Source organism: Rhinolophus sinicus, linkage group LG13 (assembly GCF_036562045.2).
Source record: "Rhinolophus sinicus isolate RSC01 linkage group LG13, ASM3656204v1, whole genome shotgun sequence".
NCBI classification, from domain to species: Eukaryota; Metazoa; Chordata; class Mammalia; order Chiroptera; family Rhinolophidae; genus Rhinolophus; species Rhinolophus sinicus.
In genome coordinates this window covers 29,439,144-29,465,779 of record NC_133762.1, presented here as the reverse complement: position 1 = coordinate 29,465,779, position 26,636 = coordinate 29,439,144, and the positions used below count along the sequence as shown (strand labels likewise).

The window sequence follows — 26,636 nt, the reverse complement described above, 5'->3', positions numbered from 1 at the left end:
TCTTGTTTATGTTACGTAAGCGGCAGTGAGTGTGTGTATATGTGGCTGTGGCTGTTTGCACACATGTGCTGTGGATGTGGATTTGTGAGTGTGCCCCGGGCCTTCCTTATGTCCTGCATGGGCATTCTGTCTCGTGCCCCTGCTTGTACCCGCTTGTGTATGTGTGCACATCCCTGCCCTGGGGACCGGTGCTCTCTAGTGCACACCGTTACGCAGACAAGATATGCAGGGTTCTGACGTTGCCATTTGTCAAATCGGCAACATGTCCCCTTGACTCTGAGCAGATTCTGTTGCTCACGTGTGTCTCTCCCCAGGTTTACACCTCCGCTCCCACGTCACCCAGAGCACATCTGAAGAGGATGATGTTGGTTCTATTTCCCAAGGAGGTGGGGGAAAGGAGGAGGTTTGGAAGCCAGGAGGTTTCAGGAGGGGAAGGTCCCTAAGTGGTGGTAGGTCAGCCTCAGAGGAGAAGTGGGTGGCAGCCAGCAGAGGTCAGCCTGCCACCTGCCTTCCTGCCATGGCTCTGCAGCTTCAGCCAAGGCCCGTAAGACTTGTGGCTCAGCCAGAAAGAGGTGACTGCCCTGCCCGTGGTCAGTGGGCACTGCTTGTGGTTGGTCTCACCAGCTGCTCACCTGTCCCTGCCACTCACTGTGTGACCTTAGCCATGTCACCTCCCCTCTGCTGGCCTCTGTATCTTGTACAAAATGGGTTTCATCACCCCAAACCTGCTCGCTGGTGGGCTTTTAGGAGTGTCTGGGGAGCATGTGAGGAAACTGAGAGAAAAACACACAGGAAATGATAAACAAAAAGCTGCTGCCCTGTGACCCCATTGGGACAACGTGTGCTGTCACTCTCCTGGCCACTGCCCAGCCAGGGTTGCTCCCTGGGGCTGGCCGTATCACCCCTCCAGAGCCCACGCCTCCAGCTCCCAGGGATCATGTGCCCCCGAGGCAGAGGCCAACGCCCTTGACTGGATGGCATGAAGACAGGACAGGTTCCAGCTCTGGAGCCAGAAAGATCGGGGCTTGAATTCTGGCGTAGATCCTTCCTACCTGTGTGAACTTGGCAAGCCATTTTCCTGTTGGACCCTCAGTTTCCTCATCTGTAAAATGGGAATAAATAATAGCTCTTGACACCCCCCCTCCCCCAAGCTAATCAGAGGATTAAATAAGACAAGGCGCCTGAGAGCTTAGCACTGGTAATTGGTCCTGGACCCACATGGGTTGTCTCAGGAACTCTGAGCATCTGTAAGGGTCTATGTTCCCCAGTGGAATTTGAAGTGGTCTGAGAGTTGGGGTTATGTTTGGCACACATCCTGGGCTGGTAGCTCGAAGCCTCCAAGGATAGCTCCTGACCTGCTCCCCAGTCCCGTTTCAGCAGCAGCAGCAGCAGCAGCAGCAGCAGCAGCAGCAGCAGCAGCAGCAGCGGGTTCTAGTTTCAGCCGCCCTAGCAGAAACCCCAGCAAGGGTAACACTGGCCACTGTCATCCAACACTCCTGGGCCAGAAATCTGGCTCCTCTACTTAGCAGAGGTGTGATGATCCTGGGCAAGCACCTCTCCTCTCTGAGCCTTGGTGTTCTCACCTGGAGAATGGGGCTGATCAGCTGACCCCAGGGGTGAGGACCACTTGACAGCACCCAGGATGTAAATGCCCCTTCCCCCAGCCTCCACCTGAATGGCCAGGAGTTGTGGGGTCAGCTCTTCTTAGGGGTCCGGGGAGGTGAGGCTGAGGGAGAAAGGGCACCAACGTGGCTTAACAATTATCCCCATCTCCAGGAATAATTCACCAAGTGGAGGGGGCTGCACTCCTGGGCACCTTCAGGAGTCTAGGAGATGTTCAGCCAGGCGACAGCAGGTTGAAATGCAGCGGTGTCTGCTTGCACATGGAGGCTGGAAGCCATCTGCTCTGAGAGTTTCCTTCTGCACAAAAGTTTTTATTTCACAAATGCTGATAAAGTGCTTATCATGTGCCATGTACTTCACTGAATCCCCAAAACAGCCCTAGGGGATTATTCTGCTCCCTATTTTACAAGCAAGGAAATGAAGGCCAGAAGTAAGCTAATGCAGCCAACATCACAGGGTTAAGAAGTGGGCAAGCTGGGATTTAAACTTGGCAGCAGGGTTCCAGACTTTGTACTCTTAACTGCCATGCCATGCCCCTCTCCAATTCTTAACTTAGAAATTCAAGGTCGGATTCAGGCTTTCTATGAGAACCCGTGTGTGTGTCTATGACTTTGTGTGGTGTGGACATGCTGGCATTGTGGGGGGAGATGGGCCATAGTGTTTATCATCTTCTCCAAGAGGTCTATCCTTTATGGAAGATTTGCTTACAAAAAGAGGGTTTGGCTGCTGAAATTAAAAAAAAATAAAAAATTAAGAACAAGTGGATCAGTGGCTCCCCTTTATAGCTAGGGAAACTCGGGCCCAGGGGAAATTGAAGCAAGGAAAAGGAACTTGCCCAAGGTCACAGGTGAGTGAGTGGCAGCATCAGCACTAGCACCCAGGACCCAAGATCCCCAACACCCAATCCAAGATCTTTGCCACCTTCCTCTTATCCCCCTCCTCACATTTATATAGATGCAGTAGCTTTTGCCTCTGGGACACGAGGTATTCAAGAAGTGCCCAAATCCTTGCCATGACCCTCCCAGGAGGGCAGGTGAGCCACTGCCCTTAGTGCATGTCTTCTCCTTTCCCAGGAGAGTTGGCAGGGCGCCTGGGTACCAAGCTGAGACCCTGGTCACTCAATGAGAAATGAAGGGCAGGACCTGATTCCAGGCAGACACTGGGAGAGTATTTGTCCCTTCCACAGCCCCTTCTGCCCAGTCCATGAGGGTCTGTAAGGGTCGGATGCATCCTAGAAGGTAGCCAGGTTTTCATTACTTCTCAGAGAAAGCTGGGCTAGCAGTCTTCACCATGGGCAGAAGCAGACCCTCATGAACGACTTTCTGAAGTCACTGTCACAGCTATCCCTAAGTTAGAGATGCAGAATGGGGGATTCCAAAAGGTCACGGGATTTGCCTGAGGTCATTGAGGGAGTTGGAACAACATTCAGGTCTGGCTGAGGCTGAAGCCCTAGGGAGATCCCCACAACACTCATATTGGTTTGTGAATCTAAACCACCAGATGAACAGGGCCTCTGGAAGGTGACCTTCTGTCACTCCTGAGACCTTGCTCTTCTCTTTTAATGCAGACACATCCCCATCAGAAGGTGCCAATCTCAACGCGACCAACAACCTGGGTCTCAGCGCCCTGTGCGCCATCTGTGGGGACCGGGCCACAGGCAAACACTACGGTGCCTCAAGCTGTGATGGCTGCAAGGGCTTCTTTCGGAGGAGCGTGAGAAAGAACCACATGTACTCCTGCAGGTGAGGAGCCCCTGCTCGGGGCCTTGATTTTTCCAGCTGGAAAATGGGTGCAGTCAAGCTAATGTTCCCCAGGGTCTGTCTTCTCCCTGCCTAGGTCTCAGAAGCATCTGCCCTTCAAGGCCTTCAAGCCTCTTCTGGTTTCTTAGGCCTTGTGGATCCAGATGGGAACAATTATTCTAGGAATCTCATTCACTGATCATATAGCTATCAGCTGCCCTTTACTGAGCACTTTCTATATGCAGACACCATCGTAAGTCTTCGCATGTATATATTTAACTGATCCTACAACCCCATTTTATTTTTCCTATTTAGCAAATGAGGATCCATGAGGCTTAAGATCAAGGCTCCTCCGAAGCCTTGGAGGATGGGGTGCATCCTCCAATATGGTGCTTTTTCTAGGGCAAATAGGGCATTGGCCCCAGGCCCTTTCACCTACCCCAAGGGCTTCTCAAAGCCTCAGAGATCCCCCCTTCAAAGCATCTCCTGTTCCGAGTGACAACAATAATAAAATAATAGCAGCTGTTAGTTATGAGCACTTGCCATGTGCAGATATGTGCCAATCTCCATCCGCGTATTATCTCATTTTCACCTGTCAACGTCCCACTGAGGTGGTTGCTATTATTTTTCCCACTTGATAGATGAGGAAGCGGTGGCTTAGACAGGACTTGGAATTGCCCAAGGTCACCCAGCTTGAATGAATGGCAAAACCCTACTGATGCTCAGGGCCCCACCCATAACCACTGCGGGCATTGCCTCTGCTTATATCCCCCTCCACAGAGTGGCTCATGTGGACCAAGAGTTTACTCTGAGCCATAACCAGGTGCCCACTCTGGACTCTGGGCTGTTACAGGATGTGGTGGAAGTTGCAGTGCTTTGATACTCAAAGGGCTGTGATCCCCAACTTGGCTCTACCACCAGGCTGAGTGATCCGGGTCTACACGTGGCCCCTCTGAGCCTCAGTTTCCTCACATTCAGTAGGAAGGGTTGGACTCTTACAGAGTCTATAGAGCCTTGCTTTTGGTTAGCACGAGAACTCCTGGAATGAAGGGTTAGAGTGAGGAGGCTGGGGGCCCACCAGGTGGCCAGGGTTCCAGCTCAATCCTGGGAATGGGAGGGGTGGGCTGTCCCTTCCCCATCCAACCATCCAAAGCCCTCCCCAGGTTTAGTCGGCAGTGCGTTGTGGACAAAGACAAGAGGAACCAGTGCCGCTACTGCAGGCTCAAGAAGTGCTTCCGGGCTGGCATGAAGAAGGAAGGTGAGCCTCGTCCCTCCCGCCACCGCCCCTCTGCCCCACCTGCACCCACAGCTCCCACAGTCATTTACAGCTGCAGCCACAACTTTATGACTTGGTGACAGGCCCCAAGGTGACTGGCTGATGGCTGAGAGGAGGAAGGGCCTGGAAATCTGACCATAGGGAGGGGCTGGGCTTGGTCTTGAGAAAAATTTGAAGAGATAAGCTCCCACTCTGAGCTCCTCGGTTCCCAGCCACCTCCACTCCTGCCTGCCTTCCCCACTACAAGACGACCAAGTCGGGGGGTTTTTCTTCATCTACTATTTCAAACGTTAGGAAAAGTGTAGAGGAGGACATGACAAATATCCATGTACCCACCACCCAGACGGAGCAAATATGGATGCGGGGCTGGGGGGAGGCTCTATTCCTCTGCTTCCTGTTCCAGAGACAAGTGCCCCAGTTCCTCAGTTCTCATTCTTGAGTATCAGGGGATCCAAAGTTTTCACGTTCCAGAGAACGGGAACAAGGCACCAGACTCGTCCTGGGTGGAGGAGGAGGGGAAGACCAGGGTACAACATTTATTACGGTCTCTCCAGGCCTCCTGCTGCCAGCAGACACTCAGCACTGGGCTGGCCTTTCCCCTGATGGATAGTTCCTTTTGTTCTTCTGACAACCCTGTGTGGCTGGCACAATTATTATTCCCCCTTTTCATGGATGGAGTAACTAAGGCCCAGAATCATTCCGGAACTTGCCCGCAGCCTCACCGCTGATCAATGCAAGATCTGGCGTTTGAATCCAGAGCTGCAGACTTGAGCTTATTGCTGTTCGACTATACCTCCATGCTGCCTACTTTGGCCCTCCAAGACCTCAGGAACGTTTAAAATGTTTTCAGCCCAAGCTCAAGAAGCAAAAGTCCTTTAACTGCTTCCCAAAGTAACTTGAGTTCATTTTCAAATCTCTTCGTCTTCCTCTCCCCTCAACTCAACTTTCCCAGCTCTGGGACCTGTCCCCAGACCTTCCCTTCTTGCCCGCAGCTGTGGCACGCCAGCCAAACCCTTGGTCCAGTCCTGGGCACCTCCCACCCCACCCCACAGCAGGCACCTGGGACCCAGCCTGCCTGAGTCAACTGAGAAGGAGGGGAACCCTCCCCTGTCTCTGCCTCTGAGCCCCTGTTTTCTCTGCCGCCTCCCTAGGAAATACCTTCTGTGTTTTCCCGACAGGGCCTTGGTTTGAGCCCATGAATCCTATTGACAAATCTGGTCCTCCTGACCCCAATGAAGGAGTGAATGCTCTCCAAGGCCCTTCCTGCTCTCAACACCACAATTCTAGCCTCAAGATTTCAGTGGTTCTCAAAGTGGGGCAAGGGCTTTTTTCAAAGGGCAAATACCCCCCACCGCTCCCCAATCCATTGTTCACTGGGGTTGAGCCTTTCTCACCTCCAAGCTGGGAACCACTCTGGAGTGAGAAATGTTAGAAATGGGCATGTGATACACAGCTGGCGGCAAGAGAAAGATTGAGAACTAAAGTTTAAGAGTCTATGGTTCTAATATAGTGATTCTATTACCCCAACAGCCTAAGATTTTAGGTTCCAGAGAATGCATCTCTCGTGTTAAGATTTCACACCTTGTGACAGGCAGGTCAGAAAAAGGTTGGCAGCCTTCCTAGGCTGTATGTAGCCTGGTCCGTCAGTCTTTCTACATGTCTTGTATTAAACAGCCACAGTCGTTTTCACATGGGTCTCTTCAGGGACGTTTCTGCCCCTTCTGGACTCCAGGTTTCCCACCTATGGGAGGAGGGGGTCAGTAGTGACCCCTCCCAGCTCTGTGAGTCTCACCACAGACACCGGGACATGTGTGTTTGTTCCCTGCTCCTCCCCCTGAGTTGCCAAGGAGGCACAGGCCCTGGAAGGGGAGTGAGAGCCCTAGGCCATTCTACCGTAGCTTAGCCTTGAAAAAAGCCATTGCTGCTTGGCTCAGGGAAGGTGGCCTTATGCCAGGAGGGTAGGATGACTGGTAGATGTCAAGTCAGTGCAGGCTGGTAAACGCTGGTGCTTATTTACATGCCTGGGGTAACGGGAGGACCATGGCACGTGCACGTACTGCTTGGTTGCTTTGAGAATCGGCCAGGATGGCAAAGTGTCAGCTGCCACGGTGGTCAGGCTCTGGGAAGTGAGGGTACTACTAGTTCTACCTAAGTCTTATCATCCCACCACCCCTCTGCAGCCTGGTGGCACGTTCCCAAAGCCAAGAGAGCTGCTCAGTGGAAGCTTCGGGGACCCGGAGAATTGGCACAAGGTTTCCTTTCTCTTCCTTGAGGGCCTGAGTTGGATGTGGGCACTGAATCCCTAGAGTGGTCCCTGAGGGGTCCATTGTGTGGAAATGGATGGTCCTAGATTTTTGAGGATGACCTCTTTGTAGAGTATACAGATGTCAAAGTATAGTGTTGTACACCTGAAATGTATATTTAAAATTAGAAAGTAATCCCTGAGGACACAAAGGCCTGGGCTGCAAACATAAAACTTAGAGACCAGCCAGGTATATATGAGTTCATCAAATCTACCCACTTTATAGATGGGGAAATTAAGGCCAGAGAGGTGATGTGATTGGGTCCAGGGTGGAGTCAGGACTAGAGCTCAGGTTCCTAGAGCTGGGCAGGCACCAAGCTCTGGGGAGTGAACCTGGGTGGGACCAGCATGGGAGGCATCTTCTCGGGTCCAGATTCTCGAAAGTTCCTTTTGACCACAAGGAAGGGCTTCAAATCTCATAGGCCTGTAAGTCTTGGTCAGAAGTGGGCTCCCCAAAGTGACACAGACCCTGAGGAGAAATCTGGAGGTCAGTGGGCCCAACAGAAGGTCCAATAGCAGGCCGAGAATTCTTTCCTATAACCTGACACCTACCTGGGCCTCAGCTGGTGGAGCCAGGACAAATGTCAAGCTCCTGGCATCAGAAACCCAGCTCAGGAAGCAGTGCCAGGGGTGCAGGAGGTGGAGGTTGGTGGTGGACCCTTCCTTGGAAGCCCTGCCCCCATCAGGGGTTCTCTGAGAAGACGGGCTCATCCTCCTCTCCGCCTCTGCCCAGGTTGGTTAATATTCAATAGAAGTTACATTAGGTCCCCGACCCTGCTAATACTGAGCAAACATTTGGAAAACATCATTCCGTGACTGAGCTCGCGCCGGGCACTGATAAGGCCGGCCTAACCTTGAGGAACCCAATCCGCAGCTGCTGACAGCAGCCCTTTTATTCGGCCCGCCTCCACTCGGCGGCCCTGCGGGTGTGGACAGCCGCGGTGGGAGGGGTGTTGGCAGGGCAGGGCGGGATTCCGGCTGGGAGCCCTGGTGCCAGGAGCTGGCCCCATGCAGGGCAGTGGGTCTCAGGAGAGATTTCTTACCTGGGAAGTTCTATTTAGTCTCACTGACTCCTGGCTCCATTTAGACTGTCTGACTTTCATTCTCTGATTTCAACACTATATGAAATCCAGAAAAAGTTGAATAGCTGGGATGTCACTATTCCCCCGAGGAACAGGGCAGAGGGTGCTCCCAGGCATTAGAGCTTGTCTCCTCCAGCACCTTCTTTCATTCTCTCAACATATATTTATTGAGCACCTACTGTGCTCCACGCTTTGTTTTAGTCGCTGGGGCCACAACAGTGAATAAGAGGAATGAAGTTGTGACTTTCTGGAGCTTTCCTTCTCAGAGGGAGGGAGAATAAAGACGTGAACGAAGAATTCTACAATTTGTGCCAAGCAGAAGAGTAAAGCAGGAGAAAGGGCAGAACATGGGAGGGAATGGCACGTCAGACAGGCTGGTCAGAGAGGGTGGCTGTGAGAAGGTAACATTTGCACAGAGACAAGAGTGGCATGAAGAAGCAGCTAAGCCATGGGTGACAGAGGATTCCGGGCAGTGGGAACAGCAGCGGCAAAAGGCCTGATGGAGAGTGACAAGGTGTGTCCAAGGAGCAGCGGAGGGGGGGGCAGGTTTGGGGGACAGAGTGAGGGAAGGAGGCCAGAGAGGAGCGGCCACGGGGAGGAGTTGTGAGATGGGGAGGCCACTGGTTTTCATGGAGGGATATGACCTGAGTTCCGTGTTAGCAGATCCTTTGTCTTCTGAGAGGTGCCCAGATGGTAGGGGCAAGGCCAGAAGCACAGGAACCAGTGAGGAGGGCCTGGACCATTCCCAGGGAGAGAAGCAGGGCCCCGACAGAGTGGGAGCCAAGGATCGATTCTGTAAGGTTCCTGACAGCATTTGGGGTGTGAGCAGAGGTGGTATGTGACAGAAATAGAGGTAGAACGTGACTTCCGGTTGAGGAGTGGGAGAATAAACCTGCCTGTTCCAGAGAAGGGAAAGACTTATAGGCGGGACAAGCTTATAGGTGAGGAAACTGAGGCCCAGAGAGAGATGGTAATTCCTATCAGCATGCAGAGAGAGGGACAGTTCCGGACAGGAACCAGGTCACCTGTCGCCTCGTCCTCCCTCCTTCCTGCTGTACCCAGGCCTCGTTCCATATTGAGGCCTCTCAGACTGCAAGGGCCAGGGCCAGGCAAGCAGAAGGTCCATCTTACATCTAAGGCTAGGACTGACCCGGATGGGGACGTGCACTGGGGTGTGGGGCCCTTGTGGACAGAGGGCCCGGATGTCTGAGTTCCTGGGAGAGAGCCCAGCAGTGGGGCAGGAGGGAGGCAGCTTTCCCTTGCTGTCTCTGAAAAGGCTAGTCTGGGGCACATGCAGCTCCGGCTGGTGGATGAGACCTCTAGGGCAGGTGGGGGCCTCCAGACCTTGTCCAGGCCTTCTGCCTCCATGTTCAGGAAACCCTGAGCCATCTCGCATCACTCAGAGGAATTATTTTGCTTGTTTTACACACTTTCATCTGGGAAGAAAGGAACCCTTTCCAAAACAGAGCTTGGAAATCAGTCATCTAGACAGAGCCCTTCTTCAATGCTCAAGACCTACCTTAAACCTTCTGCCAAGTCCTCCTGGTCTTGCATGCCTCCAGTGACGGGTGGGTCACTCCTGCACTCACCACGTTGTGTTGGGGGCAGTCCTGGCACTTAGAAAGTTCTTCCTCAAGCTGGGTTAGAGTCTATCTGCCCTGATTCTCACATGTTCATCTGGGCTCTGTCCCCTAGAGTCCCCCTTCCTACTCCCACCTCCAACTGTGCCCCCTTCACTGCAGAACAGCCCCACAGAATCTCTTTCTGGGTTGAACTCTCTCCCCTTGCACCGCACCCGCGCCTCATCCGTTATGTGGCAGCTCTCCTGTCTGCTGCACGTCTGCCCTCCCTCCTCACCTCTCTCTGCCATCCTCACAGCCGTCCAAAATGAGCGGGACCGGATCAGCACTCGTAGGTCAAGCTATGAGGACAGCAGCCTGCCCTCCATCAATGTGCTCCTGCAGGCCGAGGTCCTGTCCCAGCAGGTACCAGGGCACCCCTCCACCTACCTGGGGAACCCCCACACTGAAGAGGAGTCTCACCTCCATCCTGTCCTCCCCAGCCAAGTCCTGGAGCAGCAGCTAGCAGAGCCTCACAGAAGGGACACTGAGTCCAGTGTCACACAGCCAGTTTAATAGCAAAGACAAAATGAACCCAGGTCTGGCATTTTGGGGTGCTTTCTAAGTCATCCTGTGGCCTGCATTGTGTAGGCCAAGCAGGATCTTTTCTTTCACCGAGGGCCTGAGATCAGCTTAGCCCCAAGAGAACAGCGGTGAATAAGTGGACAGGGTAGCAAACTGGGACTCAGCCAAGCTCTTGCTGTGTGACCTTGGGCAAGTCACAGTACCTCTCTGTGGTTTCTTCATCTATTAGATGAGGATGATGATTTTTGCCCTGCTTCTCCTCTAGGGCTGAGGGGTTCCTTGGGGTTCTAAGGAGATGGGGGGGCGTGGGGGCAGGCAGCAGGTGAAGGCCCAAAGGGAGCCCTCCTCCCTCACATCTGTCTTCTCCTTCCTTCTGTCCATTTTCCCTTGAACTTCCCCCAGAGCTGAGAAGGCACCCATAGCCCATCTCCCCTTTTCCAGACAGGGCAATTATCTGGGGAGGGGGCTCTGTGCAGCATCTGGCCTTCTCCAGCATTTTCCTTTGTCTCCCCCCAGATCACCTCCCCTGTCTCTGGGATCAACGGAGACATTCGGGCCAAGAAGATTGCCAGCATTGCAGACGTGTGCGAGTCCATGAAGGAGCAGCTGCTGGTGCTCGTCGAGTGGGCCAAGTACATCCCGGCATTCTGCGAGCTTCCCCTGGATGACCAGGTGAGGGGCGGAAATGGACTGCAGGCAGGGGGGACACTGGCCACCTGGGATATAACCTTGGACTGGTTTGATTTTATTTGTTTAAATCACTTTGCAAATATTAACTCATTTAATCCCTCCAACACCCCTCTGAGGTAGTGTTATTATTATTCCCATCTTATAGGTGAGGAAACTGGGTCACAGAGAGGTTAAGTAACTTGTTCAAGGTCACACAGCTAGTATCCAGCAAAGCTGGGATTAGAACCAAGCAGGCAAGTTCCAAAGTTCAGGCTCCTAGCCACTGTGCCACTGCACAGGACCCCTCTCTGGGGGGCTGTTGATGGGCCCAGGGCCAGGGATCGGGAGATTTGGGCTTGAGCCCTTGTTTTAAGACTGGTTCTCTGTGTGATCTTAGACAAATTACTCCCTGTCTCTGAGTCTGTTTTCTTATCTGTAAAGTGGGAATTATATAATACCTGCTTCAGAAAGCTGTTGGAAGGGCTGACGACATTACCATTTTGAAAAGCGTAAGTCATGTAGTGCTCAGCTACACAGTGCTTGGGCCACAGCTGGCTTCCCTAACTCAGTTTCTTCCTTATATCCCACCAAGGTGGATTAACTCAGCATTTTATTTCTCAAAGTACATTCTGCAGAATCCCAAAAATGTCCCAGGGGGTACAAGGGGGCTGGTGGGAGGCAGGGGAGTCCGAGGACAAATGAGTTTCTGAGATACTGCAAATGATAGCCCCTGCCCAGGGCATCCCTGTGGCCTCTGCAGCCATTTTCCCTATCTGGGAAAGGATAGCGGGGCTGGGTCACCTTCTCAGCTCTGAGGGACGCTCTGGGGCACAAGTGGACAGGCCCCGGGCATTTGCTTCTCGGTTTTGCACATTTGCACAAAAGACTAGCAATACATCTCAGTCTATTAAAGTTTCTGAGAAGTCCTACAAGCAAGGCAGCTGTTGAACTCTGTGGGACTCAGGGCTTCTGAAACTCCTTTGATGCCCAGACTCTCCTGAAACACCTATTAGTATCTCACAGTGGGACACGCTGTGCAAACATTGGTGTGGTTGGTCCTCAGCCTCGCGCTGGCGGCTGGATCAGACACCCTTTCACATGGATTCCTCTGGGTTTGGAAGGGATGACAGGGCAGGGATCCTGGCCGAGCTGCCCCTGCCTTCTCCCCTGTTCCTCGTGTTCTGGCCCTGGTCCCCTCTGCTGGAGAGTCTACATTAATGTTTAATCCCCCCTGTTCCTTCCCAGGGGCTCAGCAGGGCAACAAGATACCCCCAAGCTGAGCAATTGTTAACCTCGATTTCCCACCCAAACCTCCCTGGCTAGGGCTCAGAGCATTCTCAGAGAGCAGTGATGGGTGGCCAAAAACACAAGACAATCATTAACACCCCCCTCCACCTCCCCGCCCTCAGAATAGCCACCATGTCAGGGGGCTGGACCCGGGGCTAGGAGGGTTCCCAGCTCCCCATTCATGGTGTATAAGGAGCTTGTCTTGCCTGAGATGGTGGGGCACACTACGAAATTGGGGGGGCATTGTTCTCCCAAGGATACCCCAAATCTATTGACATTGCCCCAGGAACGACCTTCCAAGTTTGTTTGCCTCTTGATTTGTCTGGACATCAATCCGTTGAAACCTAGAAGTCTGGGTAGCATTGGATAAGGGGACTGAGGCCTAGAGAGGGAACGTGATTTGCCCAAGGTCACAGAGCAAGGTGGCCAGGAGCTGGGATTTGAGGCCAGGTCTTTGGCCTCTCAGTTTGAGAGCCACTGGGGTAAGTGACAAGGGCCCTGCCCCGTCCCTGGGGTATAGAAAGCGCCCGTCATAAGCATCCTTGGCCTTTCTTTGTTCTGCTCACAGGAAGTAGACTCTAACCTCCAAGGCTGTTTGCCATTTCTCCTCTTTTCCTGTCATCCCCACAAAGAACAGGTGAGGTAAGGACAGGTGGATGCCCAGGAGGGACTAGATCTGGAGAGGACGTTAAGTACTTTGTTCATTCACTCAGTCCTTCCCGCCTTCCTTCAAACAAAGATTTATTGAATGCTTCCTAGGTGCCTTAGAGAGGCCGTCTCTAACTTCCCCATCTAATGTAGTCCCTCCTGCCCCATTGCTCTTTATTATACTCGAATAACCCTCACCTTCCTTTCTTCTTCCCTTTCTGTCTCCCTCCTCCGCTCCCTCCCTCCTTGTTTTTCCTTTCACTATTGTGTCACTTAGTAGGCACTAAACACGTGATGATTGAAAGAATGAACACTCAAATGAATTAATGATCAAAAGCATTTTTACTTCATAGTGTCGCCTGCTAAAAACCCTCCAAACCCCCTAACCTAGACTTGCAGATAAGACCCTGGAGGCTTCCAGCCTCCTGCTGTTTTTACCAGCCCGTCCTTTGGTCCTCACGCAAGCACTGAAGCAGATGGTTCTGAAAGGGCAGGTGATGTCCTCCCATGAGTTGGCTGGGCTCCAACCTCGGACTTGTCTTCCAAGGCAAGGGAAGGGGTCTGTCACTCTCATCCCCTGCCAAGGACCAGTGCTCCTGCCTTGGCCTTGGGAACCAACATCCATGTCCAAATTCTTGTAATTCGCTCTCAGAATCTTAGAATCTTAGAATATCAAGTGGGCAGATGACCCAGAGATCTTTTGCAGTCGTGATTGCCCAAACATAAGTGCACATCAGAATCAACTGGGGAGCTTGTTAAATACAGATCCTTGGGCCCATGCCATATATACAGAATTAGAGTCCCTGGTAGGAGGGCCTAAGAATCTGCATTTGTATGAAACACTCTTCATAATCTTTCATACCTGGTCCATGGGTAGGAATTCTGGACCTGCAGCTTTCAGAATTTTGGGGGTCATAGGCCCTCTTTAGAGTCTGATGAAAGCCTTTGAGCCTCTCCTGAAAAAACACATCCAGAATGCTGTCACAGTTTCACCAGGCACCCAAGGGAGTACTAGAGGAGAGCAGTGACTTACCCAAGGACACCAGAGTTCAAGGACAAAGTCAGCATTTGGTCTCCCATCTCTGAGTACATGTTCTTTCCCCTTCTGGTTCCTGCTGAATCATTTCCAGGTCCCTGGCTTTATCAGTTATGGGAAGAAGGCAGCAGTTTTCTGATGCCCATGTTATAGTGCAGACAGGTAAAGGCAAAGGGAAGCCTGCAGCTGACTTGCCCAGGGTCATTGAGTTGGCGGGGAGCAGTCTTCCAGGGGTGCAGACGCCAGACCCCGTCCCTTCTCTCTTTCAGGTGGCCCTGCTCAGAGCCCATGCTGGTGAACACCTGCTGCTTGGAGCCACCAAGCGATCCATGGTGTTCAAGGACGTGCTGCTGCTAGGTGAGGGGGCTACCTGCCCAGTGTGGAAGCCACCTGGGCACAGGAGAGGTCCATGGTGTCATGCAGGGGCGACGGAGACAGATCAAAAATGGCCCTGTCCTTAGTGTTCTCAACTGGGTACTCCACTCAGATGCAAGGAAATATAAGACGCAAGGAATTGAAGTTTCCCAGCATTGAAGTTCAAGCACAATCAGGGTTGTCCCTGGAATGAACCGTGCATTCTGATGTGCTTTCTGGAGTAGAAATAAGAGGCAGCCAGTTACGACACAAACCTCAGTCTATGTCACTTATGCCTTCATGGCATGTTCATTTATTATTCTAAATGCTTATGTAGATCACATTATGGACCAGATACTAGTCTAAATACTTTACAAACATTAACTCCTTTTGTGCAACAACCCTACGAGGGAGGTAATCTCTATTATTTATCCCCATTTTACAGATGAAAAAACTGAGGTAAAGAAGGTAATTTATCCAGATATATGTGGCTGGTTAGTGGTATAACCACTGTTCAGCCTGGGCAGTGTAATTCCAGAATCTGGGCCCTTACCCTTGATGCTTTGGTGCTTCCCAAGTCAGCCCTGAATGTCATCAGTCTTGTGGGTTGTATTGGAAATGGAGCTTGGATGATGTGAAAGGGTCCTAGAAAGCCAGGATCCAGCCCAGTCCAATGACTTCAGGCAACTCATTCCTTTAAATCTGGGCCTCAGTTTCATCATCTGTAAAATGGGCATGGCAATCCCCTTGGGGCATTTCCTCCCATGGGCTGCACAGTAACTGCAAAGGGCAGGGCCTGTCCAAAGCTAGGGTCAAGGGGTGCACCCAAGATGGCTTCCCCAGCCCCTCTCCTTCCCAACCCATCCAGGCAATGACTACATCATCCCGCGGCACTGCCCGGAGCTGGCAGAAATGAGCCGAGTGTCCATGCGCATCCTCGATGAGCTGGTGCTGCCTTTCCAGGAGCTACAGATCGATGACAATGAGTACGCCTGCCTCAAAGCCATCATCTTCTTTGACCCAGGTACAGTCCACACGCCCACCCATCCCTGATGCTCCGCACCCTCTGGAACTTCTATTGAGTTACATACCCTGAGTTCACAACCTCATCTCTTTAGTACAACAACTGGGAAAGGTCATTTTATTAGCTCCATTTAACAGATGAGGGAAATCAAGGTTCAAAGGGATGATCTGACCTGCCAGGGTACACTGACTCCAGAGGCTTGGATTTTTTTCTGTCCCTCTTTTCCCTTCCTTCTCTCTCCTTACCTCCTACCTTCCTTGTCTTTCCTTTCCTTTCATCTTTTCCTCAAAACATTTTATCAAAATAATATCTGTGTGTACTTAAAAATGCAAATAGTCCTTCCCACCCTACTTTTCCTGCTAAAGCCAATTCCTCAGGGGGAACCAATTCTGATTCTTTTAATGGTTTCTTCTGGCAGTTAACTTGAGCTCTAAATAAAAAGCTAAGCCTGCTCTTTCTTGATTTATCTATTTTAGATTGTATTTTTCCTCTTGTGTTAGTGGACAATTTCACTTTCCTCTACCACCATTCCCATCCTCTCTCCCTCATTCTCTTAATATATTTTTATGGCTATTTTAGTGTGTCTATTGATTGTCTTTATAATGTTGTTATGTGCTTATGCCTTTATTTCTTGTCCTGTCAACTGTAGGCTGTATCTTCTAACCCTTCACTAAGTTGGATGGAGATACAGTGGTCCCCCTTATCCGCGGTTTTGCTTGTTGTGATTTCACTTACCTGCGGTCAATCTCAGTCTGAAAATATTAAATAAAAAATTCCAGAAATAAACAATTCCTAAGTTTGAAATTATGCGTTGTGCTGAGTAGCGTGATGAAATCTCCTGCTCCATCCTGCCAGGATGTGAATCATCCCTTTGTCTAGCATATTCACGCTGCATATGCTGTCTTCCTGTTAGTCACTTAGTTCTCAGGTCACCCAGTTATCAGGTCAACTGTCCCAGTACTGCAGTGCTTGTGTTCAATTAACCCTTCTTTTACTTAATAGTGGCCCCAAAGCACAAGCGTAGTGATGCTGGCAGTTCAGACATGCCAAAGAGAAGCCATAAAGTGCTTCCTTTAAGTGAAAAGGTGAGTATAACACAATAAGATATTTTAAGAGAGAGAGAGACCACATTCACATAACTTTTATCACAGTATATAGCTATAATTATTGTATTTTATTACTAATTATTTTTGTTAATCTCTTACTGTGCCTAATTTATAAATTAAACTTCAGGCTAGGTAGGTAGGGATGTATGCATAGGAAAAAAACATAATATATATAGGGTTCAGTACTATTTGTGGTTTCAGGCATCCACTGGGGGTCTTGGAATGTATCTCCCGCAGATAAGGGGGGACTACTGTATTGCATTCCCACCTTTTCCTTCAGCTCTCGATTCTCTTCTTTCCATTCCACCTACTGACTTTCCACCTTCATTTTTATAAAAATACCCTTTTGGTTATGTCTTTGTGCAAAGTCTGATTTTATTTCTCACTGTCAAGATGCCTGTGCCCCCAAAGCCTTGCTTGCTTCCTTCCCTCTTACATGTTAGAGAAGACCTACTGTGTGCCAGGCACTATCCTTAGTGCTAGGCTTCCCCTGCAAGCAGATCACCTCGAGTAGTAACAGTAAGGAAGAGGAAGATGCGCACCATTTGTGAAACACTCACCAAAGCACCATTCTAAACACTCTATGTGGGTTATCTCATTTATTACTTGCAACATGATACCTGTGAGATAGGAATTGTTAGTATTCCCATTTTGCAGATTAGAAAACTGAGGCACAGAGACATTGATTAATTTGCCCAAGGTCATACAACCAGGAAATGGCAGAACTCGCATTTGAACTTCAGACTATGCAACGCTCAAGCCCACGTTCTTACCCACCACTCACTATTCCCCATTTTCTAAAGGGTAAGAGTTTTAGTTCTAGCTTCCTTGAGAGCCTGGCCCAGGCTGTTTCCCCTGCAGTGCTCAGCATGGGGTTAGACAGACTACTTGCTCAGTAAAATGTGCAGGACTCAAGTCAGGGTCAGCAACCTGGCGTGGAGGAGTAAGAGATCTAGTAAAGGGCCTGGCATGTAGGTGGTGCTCGATTAATGTTCATTGACTGAATAAAAGACTACACAAACATCGTTCAGTGGAGACAGCCCTGGACTGGAAATGTGGGTGAAATTCTCTTTCGGCCACTCACTTTAGGATATAAATGCATTACCTCCATGAAGTTTGAGATTATCTATTGGATGACCTTCTTGAGGTTAAGGATCTAGAATTTATCCACTGATATTTTTTGCCACTCATTTATCCTTCCATCCATCTACCCATCCCTTTATCTATTTATCTATTCTATACATGGTGCTAGGTTTCAAATGACAAATGAGACATATGTCTACCTGCACAGAGCTCAGTTTAGTGGAAGAAACAATTGCATCCTGTGTGGTCACTAGTCATGGAAGAGGTACAGAAATTTGGGGACAAGATAGACACTGATAATGCAGACTTGGGTGGATGAAATGGAGAAGGCTTCCTGGAGGAGGTGAAACGGAAGCTGAGACTATAAGATGATAGACAAAGGAGCAAAGAAGCAGGGAGACTACTCGAAGGCAGCAGAAGCAGAGTGTGCTGAGGTCTGGACAGTGGGACCCCAACTGTGAGTCAGGAGCCCCAAGTCCACATCCTAAATCTGCCCACAACTGTATGTGTGACCTGGGCCAAGTCTTTTCCCTGCTTTGTGCCTCAGTTTCCCCATGTGCAATGAGGAGGTTGTTAGGTGCCCTCTTGGGTATGTTCCTGAAGTCCTGCCCTCCATGCCCACTCCCTTCTCCTGGTTCTGCATCTTAGGAAATGTGACAGAGACACTTTTCAGTCTGCGTCCAGGAAGCTACAGTTTGCGCTCGTGTACCCTGGTTCTTGGGGACCCCGAATTCTCATCCCAGCACTGCTGAGGACACCCTATGTGACCTTGGACCACTAGGCCCCCTGTCAGGGCCCCAGGAGTCAGGGGAGGTCAGGGTCCTGCCTCCTCAGATGCTGCAGCTGGGCCCTGCTGCCCTCTCTTGCCCACCCGCTCCCGTTGCAGATGCCAAGGGGTTGAGCGACCCAGGCAAGATCAAGCGGCTGCGCTCCCAGGTGCAGGTGAGCTTGGAGGACTACATCAACGACCGCCAGTACGACTCGCGGGGCCGTTTCGGCGAGCTGCTGCTGCTGCTGCCCACCCTGCAGAGCATCACCTGGCAGATGATCGAGCAGATCCAGTTTATCAAGCTCTTCGGCATGGCCAAGATCGACAACCTGCTGCAGGAGATGCTGCTGGGAGGTCCGTGCCGGGCCCAGGAGGGGCTGCGAGGTGGGCGGGGGCCAGGGGCTCCCCAAGACGCAAGCCTCATACAGTCCTAGACTCACCTCTCAGTTCCATCACTTCCTCACTCTGTGGCTTTGGGCAAATCCTTTGACCTGTACCAGAGCCTCAGTTTCCTCATCAGGAAAATGGGGACAATCGTCCATTTATTTAAGCCCTGAGAGCCTAGAGTGTGTCAGTCACTATTCTGAGTGCTGGAGATTCAGCAGAGAACATGGTCTCTGCCCTCCTGGAGGTTGTGTGTGAATGTATGAGTGTGTGTGCGTGCATGTGTGTGTAAGGGCTCATGGGAACAGACAATAATGAAGTATATAATAAAGAGAGTAATTACAGAATTTCAAATAGCCAGATAAAACAATAGAGTGTAACCGAAAGATTTGCCAAGGGAGTCCTCTCTGAAGTGGTGGCTTTTGTACTTAGATCTGACAGATGAAAGGAAACAGAACATTTAAAAGTCAAAAGAAAAACATTCCAGGCAGGAATAACTAATACAAAATTTCAGAGGCAGGAGAGGTTAGGGCGTTCGAGAGAGAAGGATAAGGCTATGAGACGGGAGGAGTTGTGTGAGATGACGGTGGAGATGGGGCAGAAACCAAACGATCAGCTCATGGTTCTGTAGGCCCTGGTCAGAAATTGAGATTTTATTCTCATGCAACTATTGCAAGAAGAGTGAAGATCAGACGAGTGTTTGAAACAGATTACTCTCTGGATTGTGGGGTAGAAAGTAGAGGCAGGAGACCCCTGAGAATATTATTGTCTCCAGGCAGGGGAAGGACGATGGAGGCTTGGACTAGGGCATCATGGAAATTTAGCAGCAGAGACCAACTCGATCGTCTATTTGGAGGAAGAACCCACAGGATTTGCTGGTTGATCAGATGTGGGGAGTGAGGGAAGGGGAAGAGTGAAGGATGAAACCTGTTTTTGCTTTGAGGAACAGGAATGCTGGTGGGGTAATTGGCTGAGATGGGGAAGAATGGAAACAAAACAAAACCAAACCTGTTTGAGGCTGGGTTATGGTGGTGGTGGTGAGAGATGAACCAAGAGATCTATTTTAGATGTTAGTTAAGTTAAGATGACGACTAGGTATCCAAGTTGAGTTATCAAGGCAGCAGTTGGATGTTTAGGTCTGTTGCTCAAACACAAGCCCAAAGCTCAGGAGGAAAGGCTGCTTGCTCCATGGTGAGCCAGAAATTAGGTGCCTGGAAGGAGACTAGCCAGGGGGGCAGGAGCAAAGCCAGGGAAATCCCAGAACCCAAGAGAAGAGCGTGTTTTAAGGAGGACCAAGCATTTCATGATGTTAAATTCTACAAGAGGAGGGTGGAGCTGTCCATTGGATTGGCAGCATGGAGGCGCTTGGCAGCTGTGAAAAGCACGGTGTCAGAAGACCGTGGGAAAGAAAGCAGACTGGGAGGTGTTACAGAGTGAGGAGTGGGAAAGTGAAGACGTGGAGAGAACAAGAGTAGACAACCCTTTGAAAACGTTTTACTACGGACAAGAGCTAGGAGGACATTGAGGATGATTGCAAGGGAGTGATTGTAATGATGGACTACGGACTCTCGGCTGGACTAAAAGAGAAACAAAGACGGGGTGATGGATAGTGCAAAGTGGGGGTCAGTGAATTGGTGGCCTCAGCAGGGTGGAAGAATTTTGGCCGGGATGGTACTGTTAGGTTGGTGCGAAAGTAATTGCGGTTTTGGCAATTATTTTTAACCTTTTAAACCACAATTGCTTTTGCACCAACCTAACAGATGAAGTGAGCTGGAAGGATGGGAGATGGGATCTCAGGAAAGAAGCTTAGACTCAGATTTTGTAGGTGATGCCGTTGTTGGTGACGATATGGCCACGGGCAGGGTTTGTCGCCCTCAGCACTACTGATCTGTGGGACTGGATCCTACTTGGTCGTGGGGGCTGCTGTGTGCATTGGTTGGTCCAGCCACGTGGCCTCTACCCATGAAATGGGTAGCACACTCCAACAGTGACCAAAAACATCTTGAGATATTGTCAAATGTCCCCTGAGGGGCCCAAGTCTCCCTCCCTTGAGAACCACTGTCATGTGGTAACTCATTTCATCTTCACTTTGATCCTGTGCATATGGGGTATGAGGTATCAGGTGTCATTGAGATCAGAGTGGGGAAGGAGCTCGCGCTCTGTTGCCGGATAAACTCGGGTGAGAGAGTAATCTCTCTGGGCCCGTAATCTCATCTGGGGACTGGAATGATAATGATACCCACCCTACAGGGTTATTGTGAGGACTGAATTATGTCAAACATGAAAAGTTCTGTAAAACAGTACCCGGCACATAATAGATGCTCAATAATTAATAGCTATTATCGAGACACGTATACTTTAGAGGACTCTTGCAAGCCACGTGTCCATCATTGCTGTATTAGTGACCTTAGCCACACCCTATATGGTATTATCACTCTGACACATTTTTAGGAGCAGTTACTATGCTCCGGACACATCTCTTGGCCCTCAAAGAGAGAAGAAAAATACACCTGTAATTATAATGTTCACAGACAGAAGAAATGGTTGTGCCCAAAAGATGGGTTACAGATAAATTACTATGGGAATTCCAAGGAAGGAGAGGTTTACTTCCTACTGGAGTGGGGAGAATCTGGAGAGGCTTCCCAAAGGAGGAAACATGTGAGCTGGAATTAGGACTTGTGGGCCTGGAAGGGGGAGAAGGCATCTCTAGTAGAAGCAACACATGAGCGAAAGCATAGCGATCTCAAAGTACAGGAAAGTACAGAGAAACATAGATGCTGTAAGGAGGTCAGCTTGGCTGAAGCAGACATGTGGGGATGAGACTGGACGGTGAGTTGGGACCAAATGGTTGAAAGACTTGCGTGCCAAGGAGCTGTGAGAGCCATCGATTCAATCCGTTATATTAACTCGCAGTCCGTACACTACTCATTGTAATATTTAAATGGTCTCAGAGCTTCCTAACATGCTCCTTGTTTCTTTCGAATCACTTCTGTTCTCTTAGTTTGTTGGGGCCTCTCAACACCGCAGAGCCTATGGACGGCAACGGCAAGCCCCAGGTTACTAACCCATGCTCATCATTTGGGTTCTGCCCACTTTCCACCTTCAGCTCATACAACTCCCCCCGTCTCACAACCTTATCCTTCTTTCTCAAACACACAAACCTCTCCTGCCTCAGGGCTTTTGCATTAGTTACTCCTGCCAGGAATGGTTTTCTCTTGACTGTTGTACATTCTACTTCCTTTTATCCACCAGGCCTTAGCACAATAAGGAGTGGGAACCCAACAGGCACCGTCATACTGGATGGGCGGGTTGATCGGCCACACTTGAGGAAGATGGTGCCTCAAGGCCCATGGTCCTTATCCCAGACTCTCCATCCTCACTGAGTATCCCCTCTCCCTGCAGGGTCCTCCAGTGATGCAACTCATGCCCATCACCCCCTGCACCCTCACCTGATGCAAGAACACATGGCCACCAATGTCATCGTTGCCAACACGATGCCTGCTCACCTCAGCAATGGACAGATGTGTGAGTGGCCCCGACCCAGGGGGCAGGCAGGTGGGCAACTCGGGCTCTACCCAGGAAGGGGTGAGGTTGGAACCTAAGAGGGGAGCCGGGAGAAGTTTGGGTATAGAAGATGGGAACCACGAGACAACAGTATCTGGGCTCCAGGGTAGGGACTAAGGAGTGAGACTGTCCACTTGTTAAGGCTGTTAGTCAGCGAGGTGCTGGACAGCCTCTACTGAGTGACGCTGTCCTTGGGATGAGGGAGTCCACTTGACGAGGTTGCCTATCGGCCGAGGACGTCCACTGGGGCGAATATTCCATTAGGCGTTGTCTACTAGGTAAAATTGTTCATTGGGTAAGGCTGCTCCATTGGGTAAGTCTGTCCATTAGACAATTGGGTAAGACTGTTCATTGGGGTGGGGATGGCCACCCACCCAGTGAGGTGAAATCTCACATGAGTTTGTCACTGGGCAAAGTTCTTCCAAGAGTAAGATTGTCGCTGGGATGAGGCGGTCCGCTGAAATGAGATTTCATTTCCTTGAGATTGTTCTTTGGGAAAGTTGCCCATTGAATAAAACTGGCCAAGTGGGTCGTGGTCAAAGTGACTTTCTGAACCTATGATGGGGGTGAGGCCAATTAGTGTCTGTTACTCACCTGCCGAAATATCAGAGAAATGGTAATTTTTAAAGCCAGTTATCCAAACCCTTGGGTCTCAACTGTTGTTCCTTTTCTCCAACGAAGGGTATTCCTGTCACATGCCCCACTGTCCTTGGGGAGAATCAGACTTGGGCCCTGGTTTGGGAGAAGCAGCCCACATCTCCGTATCAGATGGTGGAGGAGATGGGGTTTGGTAGGACCTGGGAAAGGCTGTGACCACAGAACCCGGCCCAGCCACAGCTTTCCAGAGAGGAAAGTTCCGTGGCGCTTACACTGCAATACGGGCTGCAGAAGGTTTGAGCTGTAAGAGACCTCAGAGAGTATCTAGCTTTAGTCACTCATTTTATGGAAGAGGAAACTAAGCTCCAGAGAGGGGGAAGAACTTTCCCAGGGCTCTTCATTTATTCCTCAAAGGGCTGGAATTCTGAACAGCCCCTGTCTGTCTCTCTGTCCCTCCAGCCACCCCTGAGACTCCACAGCCCTCACCGCCAGGTGGCTCTGGGTCTGAGCCCTACAAGCTCCTGCCAGGAGCCATCACCACAATCGTCAAGCCCCCCTCTGCCATCCCCCAGCTGACCATCACCAAGCAAGAAGTCATCTAGCAAGCCGCTGGGGGTCAGGGGCTCTGCTGGACCCCAGCTCCCTCAGAGAGCCCCTGGATGGTCACTTGGTCAGAGTGAAGAAGGCTGTGACAATAGGACCAGTCCCAGAGCAGCAATGGAAAGGGCAGAGGGCCCAGGAACGTGGGCTGCAGGCCACATCCCATTGCCACCCTCCACCCCTGCTCTGGATGATGGGGCTTTAACTTTGGGAGACCCCATGTGGAAAATCCTCTGCTGCCTTGGACAACTTTTCTCTTGCTGAAGCCACTGCCTTCCCCTTCATCCATATCTACCCCCAACTTTTTCACCCCCAAAAGACTGCTGCCTGGAGGCAACATGAGACCTTACTTAAATACAACTCCCTTCCCCCTCAGACTGGTTCTTCTTCTCTCCTCATGCTCCACAGTGTCCAGACACAGAGGGCCCTTTGAGGCTGGGTCGCATCGTGACCCCTTACTCCCCCCTGTTCTGCTGTCCCAGCCTCCAACGTTCCTCTCTACTTGCCACAGTCACCTTCTTCCGCCATTTTAGTTTCTCAAAGCCACCTGTCCAGAAGCTGAGGAAGACTTGGCAACAATCCCCCCAGTCATTCTGGGAACATTTTTAAAGCACTGACTGGGGCTGGGCACTGAGTAGGAGATTGTTGAGAAGAAAGACACATTTCTCCTCTGACCACAGCTCTTCCCTCCTTCAGGGACTTGGGTGGGATCCTTGGGTGGATCCCTTGGGTCGGAGAGATGCTCTCTACAGGCTTTCCACAATGAGAGAACAATCCGAGGTGGACAACTGCAACAGAAGTTTGGAGGGAAGGCTGGAGTGGTCAGAGAAAGCATCCAGAAAGGGGCAGACTATGCACTAGACCCTTCAGGAAGGGTTGGATTCTGCAGGTGGAGCAGGTGAGACAGGACATTCCAAGGGAGGGCAAACAGCCTGGGCAAGGCCTGGAGGTCAGAGGAAGGGCGTGGGAGGGAGGAAATGGAAAAGATAGGGCTGCCCGGAGCAGAGTGGCCATGCTGGACAGCCTGGGGACTTTGAATGAGGCCCTGAGACTTGGGCTCCTAGGCCGTTGAGTAGCTGTGCAGTGAATTGAGCTTTCAGAAGCTGAAGACAATAGTCCTGCAGAGGTTGGAAGTTTGGGGGGGAGCAGGAAGATCAGATGGGGGCTGCTGATGAATTCCAGTTGGGAGAGATGAGGCTTGGGAATGGAAAAGACAAACGGGTGACTCCTCAGGTTAGAGTGATATCGAGGAGGAATTAGCCACCAGGGCCTGTCTCCAGCTGCCTCTTATTTCCAGAACTGTCTTAAGGCCCTTTCTTCCTCTTTATTACCCAGAGATCGGTACAGAAGATGAAATTGAGATCTAAGTGGTTAAGTGATTTTTCTGGAACTTCCAGAGCTAGTAAGTGACCAAGTCAGGTCTTGATTCCAGATCTGCCTGGATTAGAACAGGAGCTCTTAACCATGGTGGCTGAACATCTCCTCTGAAAGGGCCCTTCTGTCCTCACAGTGACGGGGACACTCTCTGTCCACTCTCCTCGAGTTGAGGACCTTCCTGTCCCCTTCACCAGCCTCAGGAGCCAAAACGTCATCCTTCCCAAGAGCCCACACCCAGGACTAAGCTGGGCATGAGGACACACTAAAGTCCGGTTAGGGTCCGGAATCTTGTTTGCTGGTAAACAAGGAGAATTCATAATTCTTGGACCCCTTTGCTCTCCTCACTCCCCGACTCCGGGGAAGGGGCCTCAGGGCGCTTGTTCTTGGAGGACAGACCAGTGTAGCCTGGCATTCCAGGACTGGGACCGCTTGTGTGGGCGCAGGGAGCAGGTCTGGGTTTGAGACTTACTCTGAGGAGCATAACTCAAGGTATATCCTGGAACCATAACACCCCAGGATGGAACAACCAGCGCCTCATCCATGCAGAATCTTGGCATTGGGAAAATTTTGAAAAATGCCGCTTGCCAGTGGGAATTGGGGGCATCATGGTCGCCCCACTGTTTGCTCCTCTACCCACAGGGTCGCTCAGACCTGTTATGGGAGCAGAGTTGGGATACACCTTTCCCATGGGGTAGAGTAGGGTAACGGTGTCTTTTAATGGTAGCAGTTTTCTGGGGCAAAGGGTCAGTCTTCTGCCAAAATCAACTCTTCCTGCAGGAGAAATCCATTCCACTTGAACAATTTTATTAGAATGCAGGAAACAAAATAAAGACAAGTTTACTTTTCCGACTCTCAACTGAGGAGCCCACGTTGGAATTTTTTTTGTCTACCTGAGCTATGGTCCTAAAACATAAAATCTGATGGACTAAAAAAGGGTTGGGAGGGCAAGCATGAACTCTGTCATTCCCCCCCGAGTCACCCCTTCCCTAGGCAGCTCTCAGGAGCTTCCACAATCCACAGGCTCTCCTAATCCACAGAAAGGAGAGGAGAGGGTTGGAAATGGATGCTCCTAGATTTCTTGTGATGAGCAAGCCAATTACTTTTGCCAAATTGCTCTGTGATTTGCCCTGATTTGGATGAATTGTGAAATTCACATCAAGTAATTTTGGAAATGGGCTGGGTTCTGTCAGACCCATCAGCATCTTCCTGTGGGTGTGAATACCATGTGGTCCCGAGCTGACACCTGAGCCCCTGTCACTGCCACCCAATAGGGAAAAGAAGCAAAAAACTTTTCTTACTTTGTGTGTTTTAACAAAAGTTTATAAAGCAAAATAAATGGAACATATGTTTTCTAAGTTCTTGGATGGGTGTCTTTTCTTCCTTTCAGGTGGTAGAAATAAGAATGAAAATAGTCGGATAGTCTTCTACAGTGTGCAAAGTGCTTTCATATCCATTATTGTTGTTTAATCTTCACATCATGAGGTAAGCAGGTTAGACATTATTGTTACTCCCCTCTCCCCCCAGACTTTATCGATGGGGAAACTAAGGCTTGGAGAAGTGATTTTCCTTGAGAGGCAGAGGTGAGAATCTACCTCTGATCTCTTGATTCCATCTACTCAGTATGTGGAGAGAGTAAAAGTCGATAAAGGAGGGGGTGATGGAAAGATCCGGAAGAATAGCAAGAGGGTCCAAAGGTCTGTCATCTACCATCAGGGTCCAAGATGGAGCCCTGTTCTGGTCAACCTGCCAGCGATAAGGAGCAAATAGACATGGGGAATTGCATCAAAGCAAGTGTTGTTTTGAAAAAGAATAAAAGCAAGGGATGCACTTGAAAATGTCCAGCAGGTCCATTTCCCCTGATGCACTGGCCACCACAGGCCACAGCCTCACATTCACCCAGGGCTGTGCTGGAGCTGGCTGGTGAGAGCCGATTGTTAACTCCTCTTCCTAATGTCACATGTCACCTTGATAG

General features: G+C 50.5%; 2 protein-coding genes across 6 annotated transcripts in view; both read left to right on the top strand.

Moving 5' to 3' along the window:
* Positions 1-3,321, top strand: part of R3HDML (R3H domain containing like) — a 51,736-nt gene extending 48,415 nt beyond the window's left edge. The window contains exon 7 of the mRNA XM_019748504.2: positions 3,191-3,321. The gene's annotated coding sequence lies outside the window, so the exon portion shown is untranslated. The remainder of the gene's footprint in view (positions 1-3,190) is intronic.
* The window catches only part of HNF4A (hepatocyte nuclear factor 4 alpha), a 58,117-nt gene extending 32,098 nt beyond the window's left edge, over positions 1-26,019 (top strand). For 2 of the 5 annotated variants that reach the window (XM_074317191.1, XM_074317189.1), the window contains exons 2-10: positions 3,191-3,365; positions 4,526-4,620; positions 9,901-10,007; positions 10,683-10,838; positions 14,076-14,163; positions 15,029-15,184; positions 18,260-18,526; positions 21,929-22,081; positions 23,147-26,019. In XM_074317191.1, coding sequence (XP_074173292.1) covers positions 3,191-3,365; positions 4,526-4,620; positions 9,901-10,007; positions 10,683-10,838; positions 14,076-14,163; positions 15,029-15,184; positions 18,260-18,526; positions 21,929-22,081; positions 23,147-23,289 — 1,340 coding nt within the window. In that variant the 3' untranslated portion in view covers positions 23,290-26,019. The remainder of the gene's footprint in view (positions 1-3,190; positions 3,366-4,525; positions 4,621-9,900; positions 10,008-10,682; positions 10,839-14,075; positions 14,164-15,028; positions 15,185-18,259; positions 18,527-21,928; positions 22,082-23,146) is intronic. The other 3 variants (XM_019748637.2, XM_074317190.1, XM_019748646.2) reach the window with 3 other exon arrangements.
* The last annotated feature ends 617 nt before the right edge of the window (positions 26,020-26,636 follow it).